This window comes from Pristis pectinata, chromosome 21 (genome assembly GCF_009764475.1).
Source record: "Pristis pectinata isolate sPriPec2 chromosome 21, sPriPec2.1.pri, whole genome shotgun sequence".
NCBI classification, from domain to species: domain Eukaryota; kingdom Metazoa; phylum Chordata; class Chondrichthyes; order Rhinopristiformes; family Pristidae; genus Pristis; species Pristis pectinata.
This window is the reverse complement of record NC_067425.1, coordinates 13,285,012-13,306,608: the sequence shown is the minus strand read 5'-3', so window position 1 is coordinate 13,306,608 and position 21,597 is coordinate 13,285,012. Positions and strand designations below refer to the sequence as shown.

At 39.5% G+C, this 21,597-nt stretch overlaps 1 protein-coding gene across 1 annotated transcript in view; it reads right to left on the bottom strand.

Annotated features, from left to right (window-relative positions):
• The window catches only part of LOC127581286 (carboxypeptidase D-like), a 56,969-nt gene extending 36,285 nt beyond the window's left edge, over positions 1-20,684 (bottom strand). Inside the window, exons 1-2 of the mRNA XM_052035534.1 lie at positions 20,055-20,684; positions 15,573-15,827 (exon numbers count right to left, since the gene is read on the bottom strand). Of these exons, the coding sequence (XP_051891494.1) occupies positions 15,573-15,827; positions 20,055-20,655 (856 nt within the window). The 5' untranslated portion in view covers positions 20,656-20,684. The remainder of the gene's footprint in view (positions 1-15,572; positions 15,828-20,054) is intronic.
• Between the last annotated feature and the right edge of the window lie 913 nt (positions 20,685-21,597).

Genomic DNA, 21,597 nt, shown 5'->3' with positions numbered 1-21,597 from the left:
AGAAACTTTGCCAGAGTGCAGTTCTCTGGCATATACCTTCAAAATTAAAAAGGCCTGAATACTTCAACCTCACACAAGACAGTGACAGCACAAAGAACTGGGGAACAGGCACTTTTTTGTTCATTTTTAGGACATGACGACATCATCCATCACTAATCACCTTTGGAGGCACTAGAAGCAGCTAATAGTTATATAAATTATGCACAAATATATTTTATTAGTGGTGAATTACCTTAGTCCATATAGGGTGGGTGAGGAAATAACCCCAGAAGCAAAATGCCCAACTACTGATCTTGTAGTAACACATGACAATAAATGGAGTGGAAAAGTTACAGTCCCAAGGATGTCATGAATTTCTTCTTCATGCAAATATGGAGCAACATGTGCAATGAAATCTCTTGGAATTACTTAAGAACTATACAAGTTCTGCATTGCGGTGTATGAATAAAACTAAATAAAATTACTGCATTGAAATTACTGATGAGAATTTTTTTTTCCCATGAACCTATCCATTTGATCCTAGCAGTGAGGAGAAAGCAGGCCTCAACACTCAAATATCAAGCGACAAACTGCTCTTCATTAATAACATTATATTGTACTTGGGAGGAGATCACAATTTGTACTGAAAACTAATTATTGACCTAGTTAGAAATTGGTTCTGTGACAGGAGAAAGAATAATTATGAGCAGGAAGGATGTGGATGGTGATGTCCCACAAGAGTCAGTTTTAGGGCTGCAACTATTTGCTGCATTTATGAATTATTTAGGTGATGGGATAAAGAACCACATATCCAAGTTTGTCATAGATACAAAAATAGGTTGTGTTGTGAGCAGTGCAGAAGCATTAGAACTGCAGTGTAGGCAAATATGAAGTCATTGATGTTGGAACTAAAAGAAAAAGAATACACTTTCTCATTAACAAAAAGCCAGAAGCAGTGGAGATCCAAAGCAAGCTGGGGACCATGTTCATGGATAGGTCCAGAAACTAATCAAGGTAAATGGAGTACTAGTCTTTATATCTAAGCAAAATGAGTACAAGGGGATAGAGGTTATGGTACAATTATGACCTGATTAGATATCATCTGGAGTGCTCTAACCATGCCTTGAGGTTAATCACTTTGAATAGATTGTAGCATACTTGGCATCAAAAGTTAGAGGAAGTGAGAATACAAAAAAAAAGTTATTCCCTGAAATTTAGATGGCTAACGGTTAATTTATTTGAGGTTTACAAGATATTAAGTAGAACTGAGGAGGGGAGATAGAGAGGAAGTATTACTCCTAATCAGGAAGTCCAGGGCTAATATGTGCCAAAGTTCAGAGGTCATTACAATTAACTGTCAATTTTAAATCCCAGAATGAGATTTTAATGACCTAAAAAAAAAATTGAAGAATAATCGGTTGGAGGGATATATGTGGAATTCAGCCACTCAGCCATCCGCTGAAAGAATGGCTGAATGGGCTTGGAAATCCCCCATTACTCCCACTACTTGGAGAAGCCTACTCTTGCTCCTTTAAGTAGAATACAAGCACATGTATTGAGGGAGCTCAAGACAATGCCTCTACCTTTCATTATGGTCACAGAATTTCAACTTGCACATATTTAACATTTCTATGTCAGTAATGCTCGGTAAAATGATAAAAGACACCTAGTATTGATCACAACACATTGCAGACTCAGTGATGATTAGAATAGTTTTAATTTTTGGCTAAGTAATTTCCTGTTGTTTTCACCTTTAATCAGTGAAAGTCACCCAAATTATTATAAGCACTAGAGAAAATATAAATCCCATGTGCTTGAGATTGAATGTTAGTGTAATAGCAAACTGTGGGAATTTATTTAATAACCTATTTTTACAAAATAAACAAAATAAATTAAGAGATTAGTCAAGGCCAAAGTACACATGAGAGCAAATCAAATGAAAGACGCCCATACCCAAAGCAAGACAAAGTAAATCAACAGGAAAACACTGCAGATGCTGGAGAATGAGCAACATTTTCTACTTTATTTAAAACAAAATACCTCAAAATAAAAGGGATCAATTCGATTTGGGTTTGAAATAAGTGAGCTTAACATTCACTTTTTTTGTATTGTGTGTTGATGGTCTAATGGGTTATGTGCACAAGTAACAAAATTTAAAATCATAATGAGTTACCAATAAAGACAAAATACAAGTTATTTCTTGCAAATAGATAAATACTAGTATTCTATTGCTGTACTGCAATAACACAGAGTACCTGGAATACATTGCCGGAGAGTGGTGGAAGCAGAGTTGCTGACAGCGCTTAAGAGTCTAGACAAGTACTTGAATTGCTTAGGCATTGAAAGCTATGGGGAAGTGCTGGAATATGGGATTAATGTAGTTGGGTGCCCACTGGTCAGCATGGACGTGGTGGGCAGAATGGCCTGTTTCCATGCTGTATAACTGTGACTCTAAACAAATCTGCAGATAATGTAGAATAATTTAAATGATGACAATTTGTTTGACCTTAAGGCCTGCAGCTAAAAGATCAAGATGAATTACTTCAATCAATTTCCAAGTACATTACATATAGATCAAGAGATAAATAGATCGGTTGCCAGATAGAGTACAAAGACAATTATTCTTAAAATGTTCTACTTTCCCCCTTTTGATTTGCTGCCCCCAATTTCCAGATCTCCCTTCTAGACAACAGATGATCTGCTCAATTGTGAATGAGATGATCCAGCGCCAGAACACTGGCACTATTTCTGAGTTTAGTTAGTAATTGGCTAAGCCATTAAGAATTTAATTTTTTAATCTTACATCTTTTCCATGCACACACTATCAGAAAGAAAATTCATCTTATTATGAGGGACTGGGAATGTGGAAGTGCTCTCCATTGTAGACCACAAGATGTTGGCAACAGCTCATCAGCTACCATTACCCCGTAATTGGATTTACTTCGCCCAGATGGGGAGGGCTCATCTTGCTGGCCCATAAGATCCTGCCCAACTCCAGTAGACTCACAGCTTCCAATGTGTACTGAAAAAGCCAAACTCCTGAAATTCACCCAGAAGTTTTGGTAACCAAAAAAAGCCAGCTTCCATGCCCTTTATCTCCCCAAAATTATACAGGATCCAAGATCCAATTCCTCAGTACAAATGTTGGACAATCTCAGCAAGACTGAACACTGCTGCTGGAATTCACAGGGAATCTGGGGAGTTGTGCATGGAAACCTACAACTTCAACTAATGCAAAATAAATTCAGGACTTTACAATGCACACCTGCTAGCCCAGAGATGCAGACCCTCAAACAGGGAGATCTGCGCCAAAAATTTCACCTGGCATTGATTTACCTCAGAATTTGTTGGCATGATGTAAATTGTCAGTCAAATTTCTTCCATGTCCGCTTCTAATGAGTAGAAGTTACATCACAATTAAAATCCAAAAGGATTCATTAAATTTAATGAGAAACAAATGGTCAAAATGATAAAAATTAAAGCACAAAATTGCAATGATGATCTGGAGCTTAAAATATTTTGTTGAATGTCAATAGAATACAATAGAACAGAGCAGGGCAGCAATAGAGGGGTAAAATAGTTAACTTTCTTTCAAATTTGATTTCCAGAAAATTTTTGATAAGGTCCCACTTAGGAGGTTGATTAACTAAATTAAAACATGGAAATGGAGGGGTTATATACCGACAATGACAATTGATTATTGAACAGAAAGCAAGGAGAGGGAGTAAACAGATTCTTCTCAGGTTAGTGGGCGGTAATGAATGGAGTACCGCAGAGATTGTGAATAGCTGGAACCCAAGCACCAATCTAGGCTAATGATTCAGAAGAGGGGGCTAAATGTCATACTTCCGAGTTTGCTGATAGTTCAAAAGTACTGTGATTAGTGAAGAGGATATAAAGAGGCTTCAAGGAGATAAAGGCAAGCCAAGTGAGTGGGCGGCCATGGCATGGCAGATGCAACACAATGTGGACAACAAATGAGGTTATTCACTTTCCTGCACATAACAGAAAAGCACAATTTTTTTTAAATGGTGAGAAATTAGGTCGATTTGATACTCAAAAGGAACCTAGGTGTCCTTGTACACAAGTCAATGAAGCCCAACTTGCAGGTGTAGCAAGTGGCTAGGAATATTACAAGTTTGAATATTACAAGTGGATTTGACTACAGGCTTAATGACGTTTAACTCCAATTATATAGTGCTTTGTCAGGCCACTCCTGAAGTCCAATTATTTGTTCTATTGCTCACCTGGCCAACTTCTGGCTCCTCCTACAATAAAATTCAGCTGATCCAAAATAAAATCATCCTCCTTTTGGTTCACCCAAGTAGCACTTGCCCATCACCCTTGCTGATCTGTATTAGTTCCTAGGTTCCATTCCTAGCATTTGGAAGTTTGGAACTTTATCCTTGTTTTCCAATCTGGCCTTGCCCATGGCATCACCGATCCATGAACATCCAGAGACACTATTCCCTCCCAAATTCTTGGTTCCTCTTAATCTGAGTGTCCTAAGTATTGTTTGCCATGCCCAAATTTAGAAGCAACTCATGCAGATGTCCAGATTAATGCATGCTTCTCATGTCTTCCTCCAACAGTCTAATTTTTCTGTCTCATTGTGTGAATATGCTACTCAAATTGGAATAGGGTGGGCAGCATTCAAAAGCCAATGACTGAATTAACTTCAAACTCAAATAAAGATTTTTTTAAACATTAGGACATCTGTACAAACATTGCCCTTTAGATTATTCTATTGCTCACCAGGAAATAGCAAACTGTGTGAAAACAGCTTTTCAAATTACTTTAAGGGATTAACCAAACAAAAAGCACAATACCTTAACATTTTATGTTGAGTGAACACTTCAATACCAACAATAGTTAATTTTTAAATTTACATACAGTATTAACCTGCTGGATCCTTGCAGAGACAAATAATAATGAAGGAATGGTTCATTTAACATGACCAGGAACTATTCAGTTAGCCCTACCACATTGCTTATGGCTTGATGCCTCTATCCCTGGAACACTCCTTCCAAGGTATTATCATTAAAAGCCAAACACAACTTCAAAAGGGTGCCACAAATTAAATAAACATTAAAAACAAGAACCATGATCAGATCAGGAAAAAAAAAGTCTTCAGTGGTTCTGATACAAGTGACTTATTTCATGCCTCATCATGGGATGTCACAAGTTGATACATCAATGGACTCAAAAATTGACATTTTATTTTAGACCATAGGATATAGGAGCAGAATTAGACCATTCAGCCCATCACGTCTGCTCAATCATTCAATCATGGCCGACTTTTTTTCCTCAACACCATTCTCCCGCCTTCTCCCCATAACCCTCGACCCCCTTACTAATCAAGAACCTATCAATCTCTGCCTTAAATACATCCATTGACTTGGCCTCCACATCCCTCTGTGGCAATAAATTCCACAGATTCACCACCCTGTGGCTGAAGAAATTCCTCCTCATCTCAGTTCTAAAGGGACATCCCTTTATTCTGAGGCTGTGCCCTCAGATTCTTTACTCTCCTGCTAATGGAAACATCCCCTCCACGTCCACTTTATCCAGTCTTTTTAAGACCTGTACTAATCTATCAGACAATATTATCAGAACTTAAGGTAATCACTCCATTTTTCTAATTAGTTAGTTTTGGGACCCAAGGTTACTGGCAAGGTCAACATTTCTTTCTCATCTCTAACTGACATTAAGATGGCAGCAGACTGCTCCCTTGGACCGCTGCAGTTCTTCTGGTGAAAAGTGTTCAAGGTGCTGTTGGGAAGAGCATTCAGGTCCAATGGCACTAGAAAACCAGCAATACATTTCTAAGACAAGAAGGGCATGCATCTTGGAGAACAGTGACATTTCAATGCACCTACTACTCATGTCCTTCTTGGTGGTAGAGATCATGGATTTGGAGAATGCCAAAGTAGCCTGGGTGAGTAACTGCAGTGCAATTTAGTCTGCACTATAAACAAGATAAGGTCATGAATACAAATTCAACCTGTTGCAGCATTTCTGAAACTGGATTTGCGTTGTGCTGATTTCCACTGGAGCTGTTTTCCACCCCCCATCCCCAAAGCTGTCCACATTGTACCTCAAGATAAACAGCTCTAGAAACAGATGCAACAGTTCTGTTACCAAATTGATTATTTTGTCTTGATTGAAGGACAAATATATGTTAAATGCAACGCATAAACTAGGCTTCTGTTTTACCCTAGTTGTCTTAGAGTACTTAGAATACAATGGCAATAGTGACTTCCCTGTCAAAGTGAAAGGAAAATCCATCTTTGTCAGTGACCAATTATTTATTCAGTGAGAGAACATTCTAAATCAGGCATCTGATCAGATTTTAAAAGCGTAGCCACGTTCAATTTCAGAATCTAAAATTAACAATGAGATCGTGGTTTGAAGCTGGTACAGCTGTACCTCTAACCAAGAGATCATACAATCATTTCTCATTTTCATCAAACATTGGGGGAAACTGCATGCAAAACTAAATTTGCTACTACCAAGGTCAAACCAAGACTAAGTCAAATCCACTCCCAGCACCTTTAAAAGGGTCATAACTTTCTTCAATAGCTAAGCAAAATTTCTCTGCCTTTAACTCAGTAAAACACGAGTCATTACCAAATTAACCGAGGGGAAAAAAAAACACCTCAAACTTGTGCACACTCAAACTAACAACACTAAAAGACAAAGAAAGAACTTTGCTTTACAAAGCACTTCTCATAACCTCAGCACATTTCAAGGTGCTTCAGGTTCACTTTTGTGTTCTTGCAATTCAGCAAACATATTCCAATCTGCATACAGCAGATTCTCAAACACCACCAAGACAAATAAATAAAATCAATCGTGGCCAATTTTCTTACTGCATTGGATTACGGTCAGGAATCAGATACCAAATCTGATATCACTATTAAGCCCAGCAGGATCCAATGGCAATTGTTTCTCCTGTAATCCACAGCTGGCTTCCTGTACCTCCCCACCTCTCTGTATACATCCGGGGCATTTCACCCCAGTTTTCTATTATTCACAGTACATCGTAGCATATTTAAACTGAGCTAGGTATCATACTGCAAAACTCCTACAGTCTTCACTGTAAAGAAATTCACTGGACCTCCCAGGATATGACTTGATCGATTCAGTTTTTTACTTGATGCAGGCAAGGGTCATTTAACCCACATACATAGCCTTGCTGAATCAGAAATTGAACCAAGCCTGCAATTGCTGGAATAGTTGAAAAATCAGGGATCAGTGACAATCATCAGGTCGAAATTTCGACAACTTCCACCCCTATATCATTACCCATCACTGTATGAGCCTTTGCTCATTTTCTGCCAAAATCCTGTTTGGTGTCTGAGTTACCTCTACACTTGACTATTTCAGTGTTCCTCTAGCTGCCTCAGAATTTCACCCTTATGTATAGTTTAATGAAAGAACCACAGAGTTCAGACCAGAGGCACAGAGCACAAAAGGAAAAAAGATGGCACAACTGAAAAAGGAAATGTGTAAGAGGCTAGAAATGAAATATAGAAATCTTAGAGGACTGTGTCTGGAGAAGTGTACAAAGATAATGAGGGATGAAGCCACAGAGCAATATGAAGGAAAATTTTAAAATCCTTGTTCATTTATCTAATTCACATAGATTCAATACAAATATCTATAAAATTATGCTTCAGCCCATTAGTGAACACCAAAGTTTCACTCAGTTTAAATATTTGTCATTTATATTAGGTTATTTACTTCTTGGAGAATTAGTGAGACACAACCGTAAACTACTCAGGAGGGGGGAATGAAGGGTGCACTATTAGTACTATCAATATCCATACCAATTAGTAAAGAGAATTGTGGTTGCAGTCATAACGGTCAGTACTGAACCTACTGCATGTCACTCAAGCTAACCTGAAGAGTGTTCAAAGCAGATTAGATAAATTGCTGTGAGCAAACATTATCCTAATCTTCCCTTAATATACAATTTTTTAAAGTTTTAACTGTTTTGCCTTGTCATTTCCTCATGTAATTTAAAAAGCACAAAGGTCACATTTTTAAAGTAAAGTTATATTGTGACTGAGATTTCTTTAACCATATTCCCAGTAATCCAAACCTGTCTATTAATAGGATTCAGAAAGCAAAACCCATTACGTTACATATGTAAATAAATTGAGTATTTATACAGCCTCTGTAACGCACATCTCATACTAGATTCAAGAGCAATTACAAATTGGTGCTCACGTTCATAATACACTCTTAAAAAGCTGAGATATGAAGCAAGCAGACTTTGTTGCTATGGCAATAATACCCTTTAGCAGAATGAAGTTTCAATCCATTCCACTTTCTACTGACATCATCTGTAAAATTTGAAAGGTCTCTTCTCAAACAAACACATTTTTTTCTAAAACCACATGGAGTTTACATTGTATAACAAAAGGCAAAAATAGTGTCAGAGGTTGCGAAACAATGGGGGGGGGGGGGGTTAAATGTACATCATTGTAACCGAATACCAGTGTAACCCTGGTATTTTTAACTTAGTTAAAACATGATCCAAGTGACTTCAGGGAAAAAAAAAGGATTTAATAAAAAAAAAGGACAATAGAAACAAAAACAATCATGGAAATCAAATAGTAAATCATTCTACAGTAAACTCATTTATCCAGTATTTATGAATCCAGAATCCTCATACAACCAGTAATAATTAGAGAATGTTTTTATGAAAATAAGCTCAAACAGTGAATTTTATTTCAAGTGTTAAGCAAAAATCAGTGTGAAAAGACATTGTGCAGAGATGGGCTGATTAGCAGCAACATCCTCTGACAATTTGGCACTTCATGTGATGGAGAGTAGAGTCTTTTTATTTTTGCTGTGTTATACATTAATACTGTTTAGCTTTAAAATGTAGAATTACAGTATAAAACATTCGAAAAGGTAAAATGACAGTTTGGCAATTTATTGGAAGATTTATAGAATACTTATGATATATAGTAATGATTTTTTGAGCAATTTTCATATAACCAGCATATTCATGCAATCACCACCTTCTATTCCCCTGGATGCCTGAGTATACTGTACATTTATGTAGAATCTTCCACAACTTCATGATACCACAGTTTTTCCTAACCATAGCCAATTAAATATTTTGAACTGCAGCTACTGTGGGGAAATCCAACTACCAATATACAGCAAAATTCCCCACAAAAAAAAGAGCTACTAATCAAATAAAAACCAGGACTTCTGAGAACTTGTCTACTCTTCTTCGAATAGTGTCACAAGATCATTTACCATAATCAAGGGGGCAGAAGTCACACTGAAAAAATGGCAATTCTAAAGCTACAGTACACTTTCAAGTGCTAACCTAGACTGTATATGCACTTCTCTTAAGTAGACTTGAACCTACAACCTAATCATTCAGAAACCCCAAATACCAGCAAGCTAAGAATGACCTAATTATTGACACTGAGAATAATGAAAAGGAAAACCTGCATCACAAATGAACTGCAGAAAATTGACAACAGTTCAACAAATATCTGCAGAGTGAAAAGGCAAAGTGACATTTTGGATTTCCACTCCACCTCCCCCCCCCCCCCCCCCCCATAGCTAAAAGCAAGACAATTTAAACTCCAAAACGAGAAGAAAATACACCCAGAACATTATTTTTTCTTTTTTCACTGTTGGTCATAAAAGGAGTTATTTTGGGCTGAAAGTGAAATCTTACACAAATTAATTCTCTAAAGATGCAATCAAGGTCCGGGAAATTGGAAAAGCTTTAATAACTATATGACCAGATTGTCTGCGGTTTTTTTAAACACTTTTACAAGCCCATGTTATTTCCAGACTTGATTATTCCACTGCACTCCTTGATTAATAGTCCATTGACACGTCCCACCAAATACCCTTCTTTCATCATCACTGTGCTTGCTAATCCACATTGAGCCCTGGTAAAGGAATACTTTGATTTTAAAATTCTCACCCCTGCTTTCAAATCCCTGAGCTTACCTCTCCAAATCTTTCAGTCATCTAATAACTGCTATGTAAATTGGACACATTTACCTTTTCCACTCTACAATGATAAGCACAAATACATTGAGAGTATTGGGAATGATCTGAAATGAGAATATTGTGTAGACAACCGCGTTATTACCATTGGTTACAAAATCTTCAAACACCTTGGTCCTAATGGCTAGAATTCCTTCAATTTTTAAAAAAATTATACACACACAAAATCTCTCAAAATGGCATCTTCTTGCCACATCATCTAGATTTTTACAATAGCTGTGCCAGCTCTTCCATATGTCATTTGTTTTCCTTCACCTGTCAGGTGCCTTAATCCATCTTCTACATTGATGATGATGTTGCTATCACGGGTAACATTTGCAGAGCAACAGCTGAGAGCACCATTGGAACTGATGGGCCCAGACTGCTGGTTCCAAATTACTTCCTGGTCAGGAAAAGTTGAACTCATTTACACAGATAAGCATATGTGCACACATGCATATGGTCTTGAAAACCTGCACGGATCATGCTCACTCAAAAATGAGGACTTTTGCTGAGTAATCATTCTAACATACAATCAGTAGCTGGTACTGCAAAATAGAATTGCAGGAGTTCAATAGAAACTTTTCCCCATAAATGATTATTTTTTTTAAACCCTTTTTGGCAGTACCAATGTTGGTACTGAATTGAAACTGTGTCATTAACTAAGATACATTAAGGTTAAAATACACCATATTTTCATTGTTCACTTTTTGTAGTTCATGATTTACATCATTGCACACATCTGCAAAGAAATTATACCACACTGTTGACAGCATCATACAAGCCAGCTTCACCAACGGTGATAGACAAATATGGGAAACGTGTATAAAGTTTGTTTGCATAATTTCCTATTTTTATCCAGGTAGAAACAACTGCTTTCAGATTGATCTGATGGAATTAATCATGTTTTATCCAAAGAAAATTCTCTGAACAGCTGCCAGACAGCTCTTTTCTATTAAACAATTAAGACAATAGTTCTGAAATTTTACTAGCTTCCTGGTTTCTTAGCATTGCCAAACTTTGTTCTCTGGGTCAGATTGTAGCCTTGCTCCACTTAACAAGCCATGGCTGAAAACAAAGTACTCTGCTCTTTTCTTGTCTTGTAAAAAAACCCATCACACTGCAGATGTTCAAGAGCATTCAGCAGATTCTCTTCACTGACATGGTACTACCCGAGGTAATAGAGGATGCCACCCTTTGTCCCTTCTTCCTCAGCTCTTATTTACATCCTAATAAAACCCAATGATTCCTCTTTCTCATTTGCTGATACAATAGGTATTAATGAACTAGTAAATTGACATTACAACTTAAATGATCCATACCACTAGTAAATGAATTGATTGCCTAAATTTATTTCACAGTGAACTCAGGCAGACTTTCATCTCATCAGTTACTGGCTGCATACAAATCAGAATCCCAAACTTGAAACAAAGAGAGAGGCCAAAAAGAACCAAATCATTTAGTTCTTAAACTGCTGCATCTTAAAAACAAAATATTCCTGTAAAGCTTTGTCAATGTGACAGTCATTTTGAACTCATAGTAATTTAAAACAAATAAATTTCATAAGAGATCTGCATCCAAATAAATCTCATGTGATGCATTGAAATTCAAGTGGAACTTTCCATGAGGAGAATGACCAGAAACTGTGCTTAAATGAGGCAACAGTCTAGCACTCAAGGGGAGACATTTGCACAATGCTAGGTCTACATTCTCATCTTAGAATACATGTGTACATTTTAAAATCATATCCATCTGATGACTACTGTGAAATTATATCCTTTAAATGTGTTTAATTTTTTTCCTACTAAACACGATAATTTAGCCTTGCAGAGGCAGGCACTGATAATATGCTGTTCACTCACAGAAGTTAACTAGATAGTCACAGACTTTCTACATTATAGTCAATCACAAATTCTTAGCACAACAGGATCTGGCTATTAACGACTAATTCTCTCATCTGTTCATTTTCAAACTTTTAATTTTTCATTCCTTATAATTGTGAAGCAAAGCTCCAAAAAAGCAAAACAATTTACTGATCAAAACAAAACTGTACACAGGATATGTAAATAACAAGGTGTTTTTATGACTGGTTAAAGTGGTAAAGTCAGAACAAGAATAGTCCCTAGCTTCTATTCCAAATGTACATGCAATAAGAAAATTTCAATGCAAATTGAGACAACTGATCAGAAGACAAGTGAATTAAGTTAAAAAGAAAAAAGTTTTTTTTCTATTCCTAACCAATATCTGGGTGTTAATAAATTCCTCCACCTCGCCAAAGGAAAATACAAAAACACTCAGTCTGTTTTGCACTGGTAGATTAGTTACCTTAAATTCTCTTCACAAATAGGTGGTCTTTTGGCCTATTGAGTCTATACCAGCTCAAAGCAAGTCCATTCCCTACTTGTTTCCCTGTAAGCTATTCTCACATGCCCATCAATTCCACCTCAATTCTCCTACGATCCACCTACAATTGGTGTGATTTACCGTACAGGTTACCTCCCATTATGGCTGTTCAGGTTATGAAAATTCACCCTACAGAATTCACAAATCACTACCCAAAAGTTTGAGATACAGAATAAAATTTGCTCTCAGAATTTGTGTGGAAGAAATTTTTTTTAGAAAAATCTTTTTTTTCCCTCAACTTGTGTTTCTTGATGCACGGACAGATGACATGGCTTTGTATTAACAAAATTGCGATATAGCCCTGTATTTAAAGAGAATGAATGGTAGTTCATCAGGAAGGAAAAAAACACTGCACCAACATGAAGAAAATTCGTCAGCCGTCTCACTTGGAGAAGACTGGTTCTTTGAAACATACATAGGAGAATAGCGCCACACTTGTACATGCATTTACTCCGGTCAATCCAACAACAAAAATCTAGTTCTGTAGACATAGAATCAGAAGTGTACTAAGGGAAATCAGAAAATCGTTAAGTTAATGTAAAAATTCCAAGCATTTTATAGCCACTCTGAGTTTTAAAAGTGAAATCACAATGCTTATATAATGTCACATTTCAATAACTTTCTCAAAACCATTTCCATTTCATGTAAAAAGGTCAACATAGTTTTATTATTAAAACCATTCCCTTTCATTTATCCCCGCTGCAGAAAGAAAAATCAAATATTTTAACACCTTACTGGCAACTGCATTACCCGGGACAAGTAGAAATCCAAGGTTACTTTTCACAAATTCAAAAGGTGCCATGATGTCACTCACTAATACAGTGCCTTACTCACCAATACCCCTCATATTCAAATTTTACTTTTGGTGAAATAACTATCAATTCCACAATACACTCATATGAAAAAGAACCAGGAACTTGATGGCTAGTAGAGTAATTAATTGATACTATACAACGTATGAAGACAAATGAGACCTCAGAAGCTGGAATCTGGAACAAAAAACAGAATGCTGGAAGAATGCAGATCAAACAGCATTTGTGGAGGCAAAAGGAACATGTTCATGCTTTGAATCGAGACCCTGAATCAGGACTGAAAGGGACGAGGATAGATTGCCAGTCTATAGCAGTACAAGGGAGAGGTGGGACAGAGGCTGGTAGGTGATAGGTGGAACTAGATAACTAGATGGGGAGGGGAGGAGAGGAGAGAAGCGAAAGGGGAACAAAGGGAGAAGAAACCAAGGTGAACAGGTGAGCGTGTGGGAAAAGAACACCGGCGGGTGTGGGTGACTCGAAATTGGAAAGTTCAATGTCTATACCATTGGGTTGCAAGCTACCCAAGCCAAATAGGAGATGTGGTTCTTCCGATTTGTGTTTGGCCTCTCTCTAGCAATGGAGAAGACCAGAGGCAGACAGGCTAGTGTGGGAGTGAGAAGAGTTACAATGACATGCGACCGGAAGCTTCAGATGGTCATTATGTACAGAGCGCAGACCCCGTAAATTGTTCATCTAGTCTATGCATGGTTTACTCCCTGAATACAGTAGACCAGGTTGGAAGGAATGCAGCTGAACCTCTGCCTCACTTAGGACTGTTTAGGTTCCTGGATGGTGGTGAGGGAGGTGGTGAAGGGACAGGTGTTACACATCTCCGACAGTTGCAGAGGAATGAGAGTGGTCCCTGCTGACAGCAAAAAGGCAGGGGAGAGGGAAAGATGCGACTGGTGGTGGGATCATCTTGGAGCTGGCAGAAGTGGCAAAAAAAATGATATGGTGGATGTACATGCTGGTGGGGTGAAAGGCAAGGAAATTTGTTCTCACTGAGGCAGGGGGCTTTGAGAGCAGACAATGGGAAATGAAGGAAATACGCGAGCACTCCATCAACTATGGCAGAGGGGAAGCTGCATTTCTGGAAGGACAACGGCACTTCAGGAGCTCAAGCAGAAGGCCACAGCTTGAGAACAGATGGAGCAGAGACAGAGAAATTGAGAAAAAGGGATGGCATCCTTACACGAGGCAGGTCGACAGGAGGTGTAGTTGAGGTAGCTGTGGGAGTTGTGGCTTTTATAGAAGATGTCAATGGCAAGTGCGTCTCCTGAGATAGAGACGGAGAGATCCAGAGAAGTGTAATGTTATCTGTAATTGACTCCTGTGTAAAAGTTGCCCACATCTTGCTGATTAATAAATCTAACATTGAAACATAATGGGAACAAGTATCTATAAACATTGTGACATTCAACTAGCTGTTTTATTTCAAAATTTTATCCCCTTCAAGAGCCAGATTGGGTCACAATACCATGGGAACAAGCAGCCTTTGGATATCATCCAATTTTTACCCATTCTTGCTGTGCAAGCTGGATGTCACAACAAGTCTAAACTTCACCCCAACAGTAATACACATGCACTAACTGAAGTCATATCTAGGTTTTATTAAGTGAGATTTATTTTCCTTCCTCAAACTGGGCACAGAAGTTCAATTGCTTTTTTGTTCACTGTAAGCATGGCATTTTTTGCTGAGCCATAAAGAGTTGGCACTGAACACACTTTCGTGACATGGACTTACATCACAGTAGATGTCAATAGATGAACTCCATTATAGACTCAGAGATACAACATGGAAACAGACCCTTCAGCCCACTGACTGCACCAACTATAGGCCACCCATTTTTCATACTACTCCTATGCCAGCCCTTTTTCCCCCCCACATTCTCATCAACTCCTTTCCAAATTCTTCCTCTCATGTAGACTATGGGGGCAACTTACCGTGGCCAATAACCCGCACATTTTTTGGGATGTGAGAAGAAACCTGAAACCCACGCAGTTACAGGGAAAACATTCCACAGATAGCACCAGAGGCCAGGATCGAACCCGAGTCACTGGAGCAATGAGGCAGCAGTTCTACTAGCTGTGCCCCTATGCCTATTCACTGTACCTATTCCTTGGTTAGTGAATAGGAAATAAACATAGCAGGAATAGAAAATATGCCAAAACTACAAACTGAATAATAATCATTAGGTTAGTGAACAGTATTTTCCTAAATGCTTCAGTTCTATATTGAACTGTCTGTTCTTTCTTGCATAATTACAAGTTCCCTTGAATTACATTAGATCAATAAAGTGTATCTTTAGTTCAAGAAGCAATATTTTTATATATTGCTGAACTCACCTGTAACATCATACCACATGGCTCCATTGGTGATCCCATCAAGAAAGGTTTCCTCAGGCTCTTCACTGCAGTGTGGTGTGCCAGTTTTCATCACTGGATGCCTAGAGGCATAGGTCTTGGCCAGGTATTTAAATACCTCATCATCTGGGGACTTACTGTAGTACCCTGCATCTACGTGATTTCTCGAATCATCGTAAGGATAACTGGCAACAACAAATCCACCGTGAAGATTCCCAGAAAGCACAAATTTGTTTTCTACAGGAAAATAACAAATTACAAAATTAGTATTAGACAATACAAAACATTTAAACAACTTTAAACAGCCACAGATGCTTTGCACCAGTGAAAAATTAAATTACATTACACCCCATGAAGATCAAGATTTAACATCTAACTTTTTGTTAATCTTTGCAGCTAAAGAGGGCCAATCTCCACCACATACAGGTCCTCCCCAGGTTAATAAACACTTGACTCATAGACAGCTCATACATACGAACAAGCGCCTGGGAAACTGGTGGGATGGACTTGTGGGCAGCTGCAGGCGTCTTCTGCCATGTGAGAACTTGGATTGAAGCAATATTATTGCAACTTTAAGGTAAGTCTAAATGGTTGAGTTAAATGCCCTTGTTTGGCCTATGTTTTTATTTAAATACATTGCTGGGTGGCCGCATTTCCGACTTGCAAACTCTTTGGGTTACAAATGGTTCTCAGGAATGGAACTTGTCGTAACCTGGAAAAGTACCTGTAGTGTATTGCAGGCAATGACTGTAGACTATAATAAAAGGCAAGTGTTTTAAGAATGGTAAATGGAGAAGTTAACTTGTAGCTCAATATTGGAAACTTCTGAACAACAGACAAAAGATTGAAAAGCTGTACTTCACTGCTCACTCAGCTAGAAAGCAAAATGAGGAGATTGGAAAGTAATGTGGAAATGTACTACTTTGTGTATCACGAAAATATTTGAAAACTTATCACAATAATTGCAGTATTTTCGAGATAATTGCTCCTGGATTATAAACTAAAACCCATTACTAATTAGCTAATCTTTAAAGGCTTCATGATAAAAGATATCAGAGACAGTCTAATCTAACCTTGACATTCAATGGCCTAAGCATTAGAGATCATTCTGTTATTGCTTTCCCCTTGTACTACATCAATGTACTTATGTTTTGAAATGATCTGTATGCATGACATGCAAAACTAAGTTTTTCACTGTATCTCGGTACACATGACAATAATAAACCAATCACCAACATTGTTGGGGGGGGGGGGGGGGGGGATGGGGAGGGTCACCATTGACCAGAAATGTAACTGGACCAGACCAGTCACCAAAGAAAAAAAAATGGGATTACTGCCCGACGCATCGAAGCATTTCCACTGTTCTTGTGCACTAATCGGTGTAATGGAATACTCTGTGCTTGCCTAGAAGAAAGTAGCTCCAACAACACAATTTCAACATCCAGGAGAATGCAGTCCACTTGTTTGGCACCTCATCCATCATCCTGAACATTCATTCCCCACACTAAATGCAGTGCCCACCTACATAATGCAATGCAACTACTTGCCTGGGTCACTTGGACAAAACCTCCCAAACTTTACAAGTAAAAGGGATTTTAGCTAATGGAATACCACCAGGTTCCCCACCAAACCACATGCCACCAAGAATCGGAAATGTAAAATTGTTCCTGCATCCAAATGCTGATACTTGCTACCCAAAAGCACCAGAAGGCCTGCAGCAGTTCAAGAAGGGTGGCTAACCACAGCTGTAGCAAGGGCAATAACTGCTGGCCTTGCCAGCAACATCCATGCCCTGTAAATAGATGAAAGAAACAGAAGCCATCATAATCACTTGTGGGGTAACAGGAAATAAATTAACCTGTCCACACTCAGACATTTGATGCATGTCATTAACTAAAAGCATGTCCCAGAAAATACATGTACAAGAATGCACTAAAACAAAAATCGATTTGTGCTTTATTTTATTCTTCCCTCATTCCTTCTGAAGAGATTGATTCCCAAAGTATGATAAATGTAATAGTTAAATCTTCACTTGCAAGCTAAAGTAGAGAGTGCTAGCAGATGGTAGGTTAAGCCAAGCCCAATCATGTACTCGGCCAATCTCAACATTGCTACGTAGTGTTCCCTACTACAACAGCATTAAGTCAGGAGGCATAATGGTTAATTTTTCCTCATTTTACCAATTACAGCATCCTTACTATTACTCACCCAAGGACTGCTCGCAGAAAGCAACCCCTCTTGGATCCAACTATTTTAGCTGCATTTACACAGGAACAGTGGTAGGCCATTCAGTGCTGAGCAAGTTTTACCGCTCAGCCAAGTCATAGCTGTTTGATACACGAGTCAGGTCGAGTTCACCATTTGCAACTATAGCAATTTGAAATGGCTGAAAATAACTAAACTCCATACTATTTAGCTTCACTGGTGTATGTTAGAAACTTAAACCTTAGAGCAAATTTTAAAAAATGCATCAAAAGCACAGAAACTAATCCACTATGAAGGCTCAAAATCAGAACAAACTGGTGTAAAACTGCTACAGTGATCAGTTTGTTCTGAGGACATGGCCCACTTTCAACACAATGCTCTCACTCATTTTGCCCCACATTTAATTCGCTCCTCTTCTCTTTGTAATTTTATGCTGTTATCTACACAATATACTCTACTCTTAATCTCATTTTGTCCAATCCCAGATTTCATTTCCTTCATTTCAATACTGTACTTCACCTCAAGCCATTGCCCACCCATGTCACAAGGTTATCTCCAATTCTGTGGATTCTCATTTTTGCTAATAGTCTGCAGGCTAATAAACTGCATGAAGTTTATCAAACGCCTTCTAGAAATCCACATAAACAACATTTAATGATACTTCTTCATTCACCTATCACTTAGTTTATGACCAGTGTCAGAAGAAATGAGGATAGAAGAGCCCATTACATTCCTTCCACCTACTTTCATTCAATAAGGTCACAGCTGCTCCATGACCTCAACCCTACTTTCCACCCAATCCTCATATCACTTATTCCCTCAAAACTGAAAAAAATCCAGTAATCACAGCTTCAAGTTTCATAACAGACCAACAAATAAATTATCCACTACTTCCTTTCCATTGATTTCTATTTTTTCTTAAACCTCATTTGTATCCACACAGCTTAAATGTTTTGCGCCCAAGCTTTTGGTCCTTTGTAAATTTTTTTTACATTCTCCCTCTTTCTTTACGCTCTTCTCTTTGTTCCCTTTGACAGCTCTCCCGGTCCGCTGCACTTCTGCATGTCTTATCATTAGCTCAGGTTTCTTCTGTTAACATGATACCATCTCTTACCATATTGGTCATTGTTGCTTGGTTGCACAACTGGAGCTCTGAGTGCACTGCACTCCGCTGCCCTGAATAGGTGAGCCATTGCAAAGTAACTAGGTTGGTTTATAATGAGTCACACATTTGCTCCTCCAGAGAACAGCAAGAGGTGCAGCTTTTACACAAGGCACAAAAGTCTCATCTTCAGAAATAAATACTGATACTCTTCTATCCAGTTTCCACATTTCAAGTGTTTCACTTTTGCCTTCTATCCTATAACATGTATACTGCATTTTTGAATATTAGTGAGTACAAATAATAAGGTTAACTGGGGTCACAGAAGTCAGTTAACAGCTGGGATTTTGGAAAAAAGTACAACGTTTGCAACAGATGGTACATTAATATAGTCTCAGAATGTTTAAGATAAAGCACAACACTGTGACCAGGGCAAGATTCCTACCACCCAACATTCTTTGATTTTATTCCATGTCGCCATAAAAGATTCAACATGTAAACGAAGAACATCATCAAGTTTCTAGAATGTTTCCAACAGCCATTATTCATCAGGTTGCGCTGCTGGCCCCTGTAGTGGTAATATGCCAACTAAAAACATTTTAAACAGTTGGTTTACACCAATAGAAGTGGAACGCGACGACCTATTTACAATTCAAAGCCATTTAAAATCTAGAAGACAAAGAAAAAGCATTGAGCTTTGTGACTAATTAGTGTCAATGTCAGTGAGGCATTGCGAGAACACAGGCAAGCCGCGCTGTTAACTACTGCCAGGAGCCTTTGTTAAAAGGCATAACACTGTACCTTCTGACCTCTTTTGCCCGATTAGCACGGCGTGACATTTGAATTGCGCACCTATATCATCAGAAATCAGTGCAGAATACTTCAGGATATCGGAGTCTGCAGATATGACAAGTCACTAGTTGAATTAAACTCCAGAGTTGGACTTTTGCCCCATCCAGAGAAATCTAACCTGTGTTTGTATCATTTATCCATTTCCATGTACAACTTGGTGTCGCAGTATGTGCTGAGGACAATCCTGCGAAGTGCCCTCATATCTTTATTTCCAGGGATTGCATTTAGCACTATATACGTGCTAAATGCAATCCCTGGAAAAGAGATGCCACCCTGAATGGGGGTAGGGTTAACCCCGCAGGTACCTTTAATCCACTTCTCCATGGCCACCACTTCAGGCACGTCTGCCTCGTCCACCTCCACCCGGCTAAACTGATCCAAGAAGCTGCGGTTGAGGTCTTTGTTCCTGGAGTTGCTCCTGCCGCCGTGGACGCCGCTGCAATCGCCCTCCTCCGACCTTTCGAAGCCGTCCGGGTTGAGGCTGGGCAGGATGTAGATGTCGGTGGTGTTGAGCAGGCGGCCGACTCGCTCGTCGCGGCCGTAACCCTCCAGCAGGTACTGGATCAGGTAGAGCAACACCTGGCGGGACACCGTCTCGTCGCCGTGCATGTTGCCCACGTACTTAAACTTCGGCTTGCCCGGCACTTCCACGCCCGGCGTCGTCGAGATCTCCATGACCCACAGCGAACGGTTCTCGATGCTCTGGCCGATGCTGAAGAGCCTGGCGTGGGCGGCGTTCGCCTCGGCCAGACCCCTCAGCAGCCCGGTCATCTCCTCGTAGTTGTAATACCTCGACGTGTCGATACCCATCTCCCGCTTGGCCAGGTGAGCAGCCCCGACTCCCGACCACAGAGCAACGGCGCACAAAGTCACCAAGATCACACTCCCTCCGCTCGCCATATTCATTTCCCTCACAGCCCGTCTGCGCCGCTCAACCCAACGTGCCGCTGCCCGCCCACCCCCCCCCCGCGGATTGACAGCCCGGCCGACCAATCAGCTGGCCGCTCCCCGACCCCCGCGTCAGGTTAGGTTGCACTCACACAGAGCCGACGCCGCCGCTGCACGCAGCCCATCAACCTAACTCGCTGGGCCCCCGCCGCGCTGATTGACAGCCCGCTCAACCAAACACCTCGCCGCTCCGCGAGTCCCGGGTCAGAATTAGTTGCGTTCGCACGGAGGCGGCATCCAGATATGAAGTCTTTACCTCGCTTCCAATGGCTGGAGCTCATTGAAAATATGCAAATTTTTCCAAGCATTCGCTTTCCGCCTTTGATCTGTCCCAATTGGCCGGGATGCACGTCCACATGGACTTAATCTGCAAGCACTTGGAGATACTGCAGATGTTGTAAATCTGAACCAGTAATAGCAGATGCTGGACAGAGCGACCCTTCATCTTGGCCCTTGCACTTTATTTGTCGAACTGCACTGCATTTTCTCTGTGACTGCAACACTTCGTTATGCATTCTGTTTTCTTTTTACCTACCTCAATGTACTTATGAATGGAATGATCTGACTGGATGGCACGCAAACAAAGGCTTTTCACTGTAACTCAGTACCTGTGAGTATAACTCAGTACCTACTCAGTAGTTCAGAGGCAGAAAGAGACCGTTAACGCTCCACTTGCCAGAATACATGATCGGTCCTGATGAACAGTTAACTGTTTCCCTCTTCACAATTTCTACCTGACGTGCAGAGTATGTAAGCCTTTTTTGTTTTTATCACAGACTTTCACTTCTGTTCTTTCTCCATTTTAGCAGTTACTTAGAACCTGTTAATTTGTTCAGGTTCTGATGAAGGATAACTCTTTTCCCTTTCCACAGATACTACTTGACCTGTTGAGTATTTCTA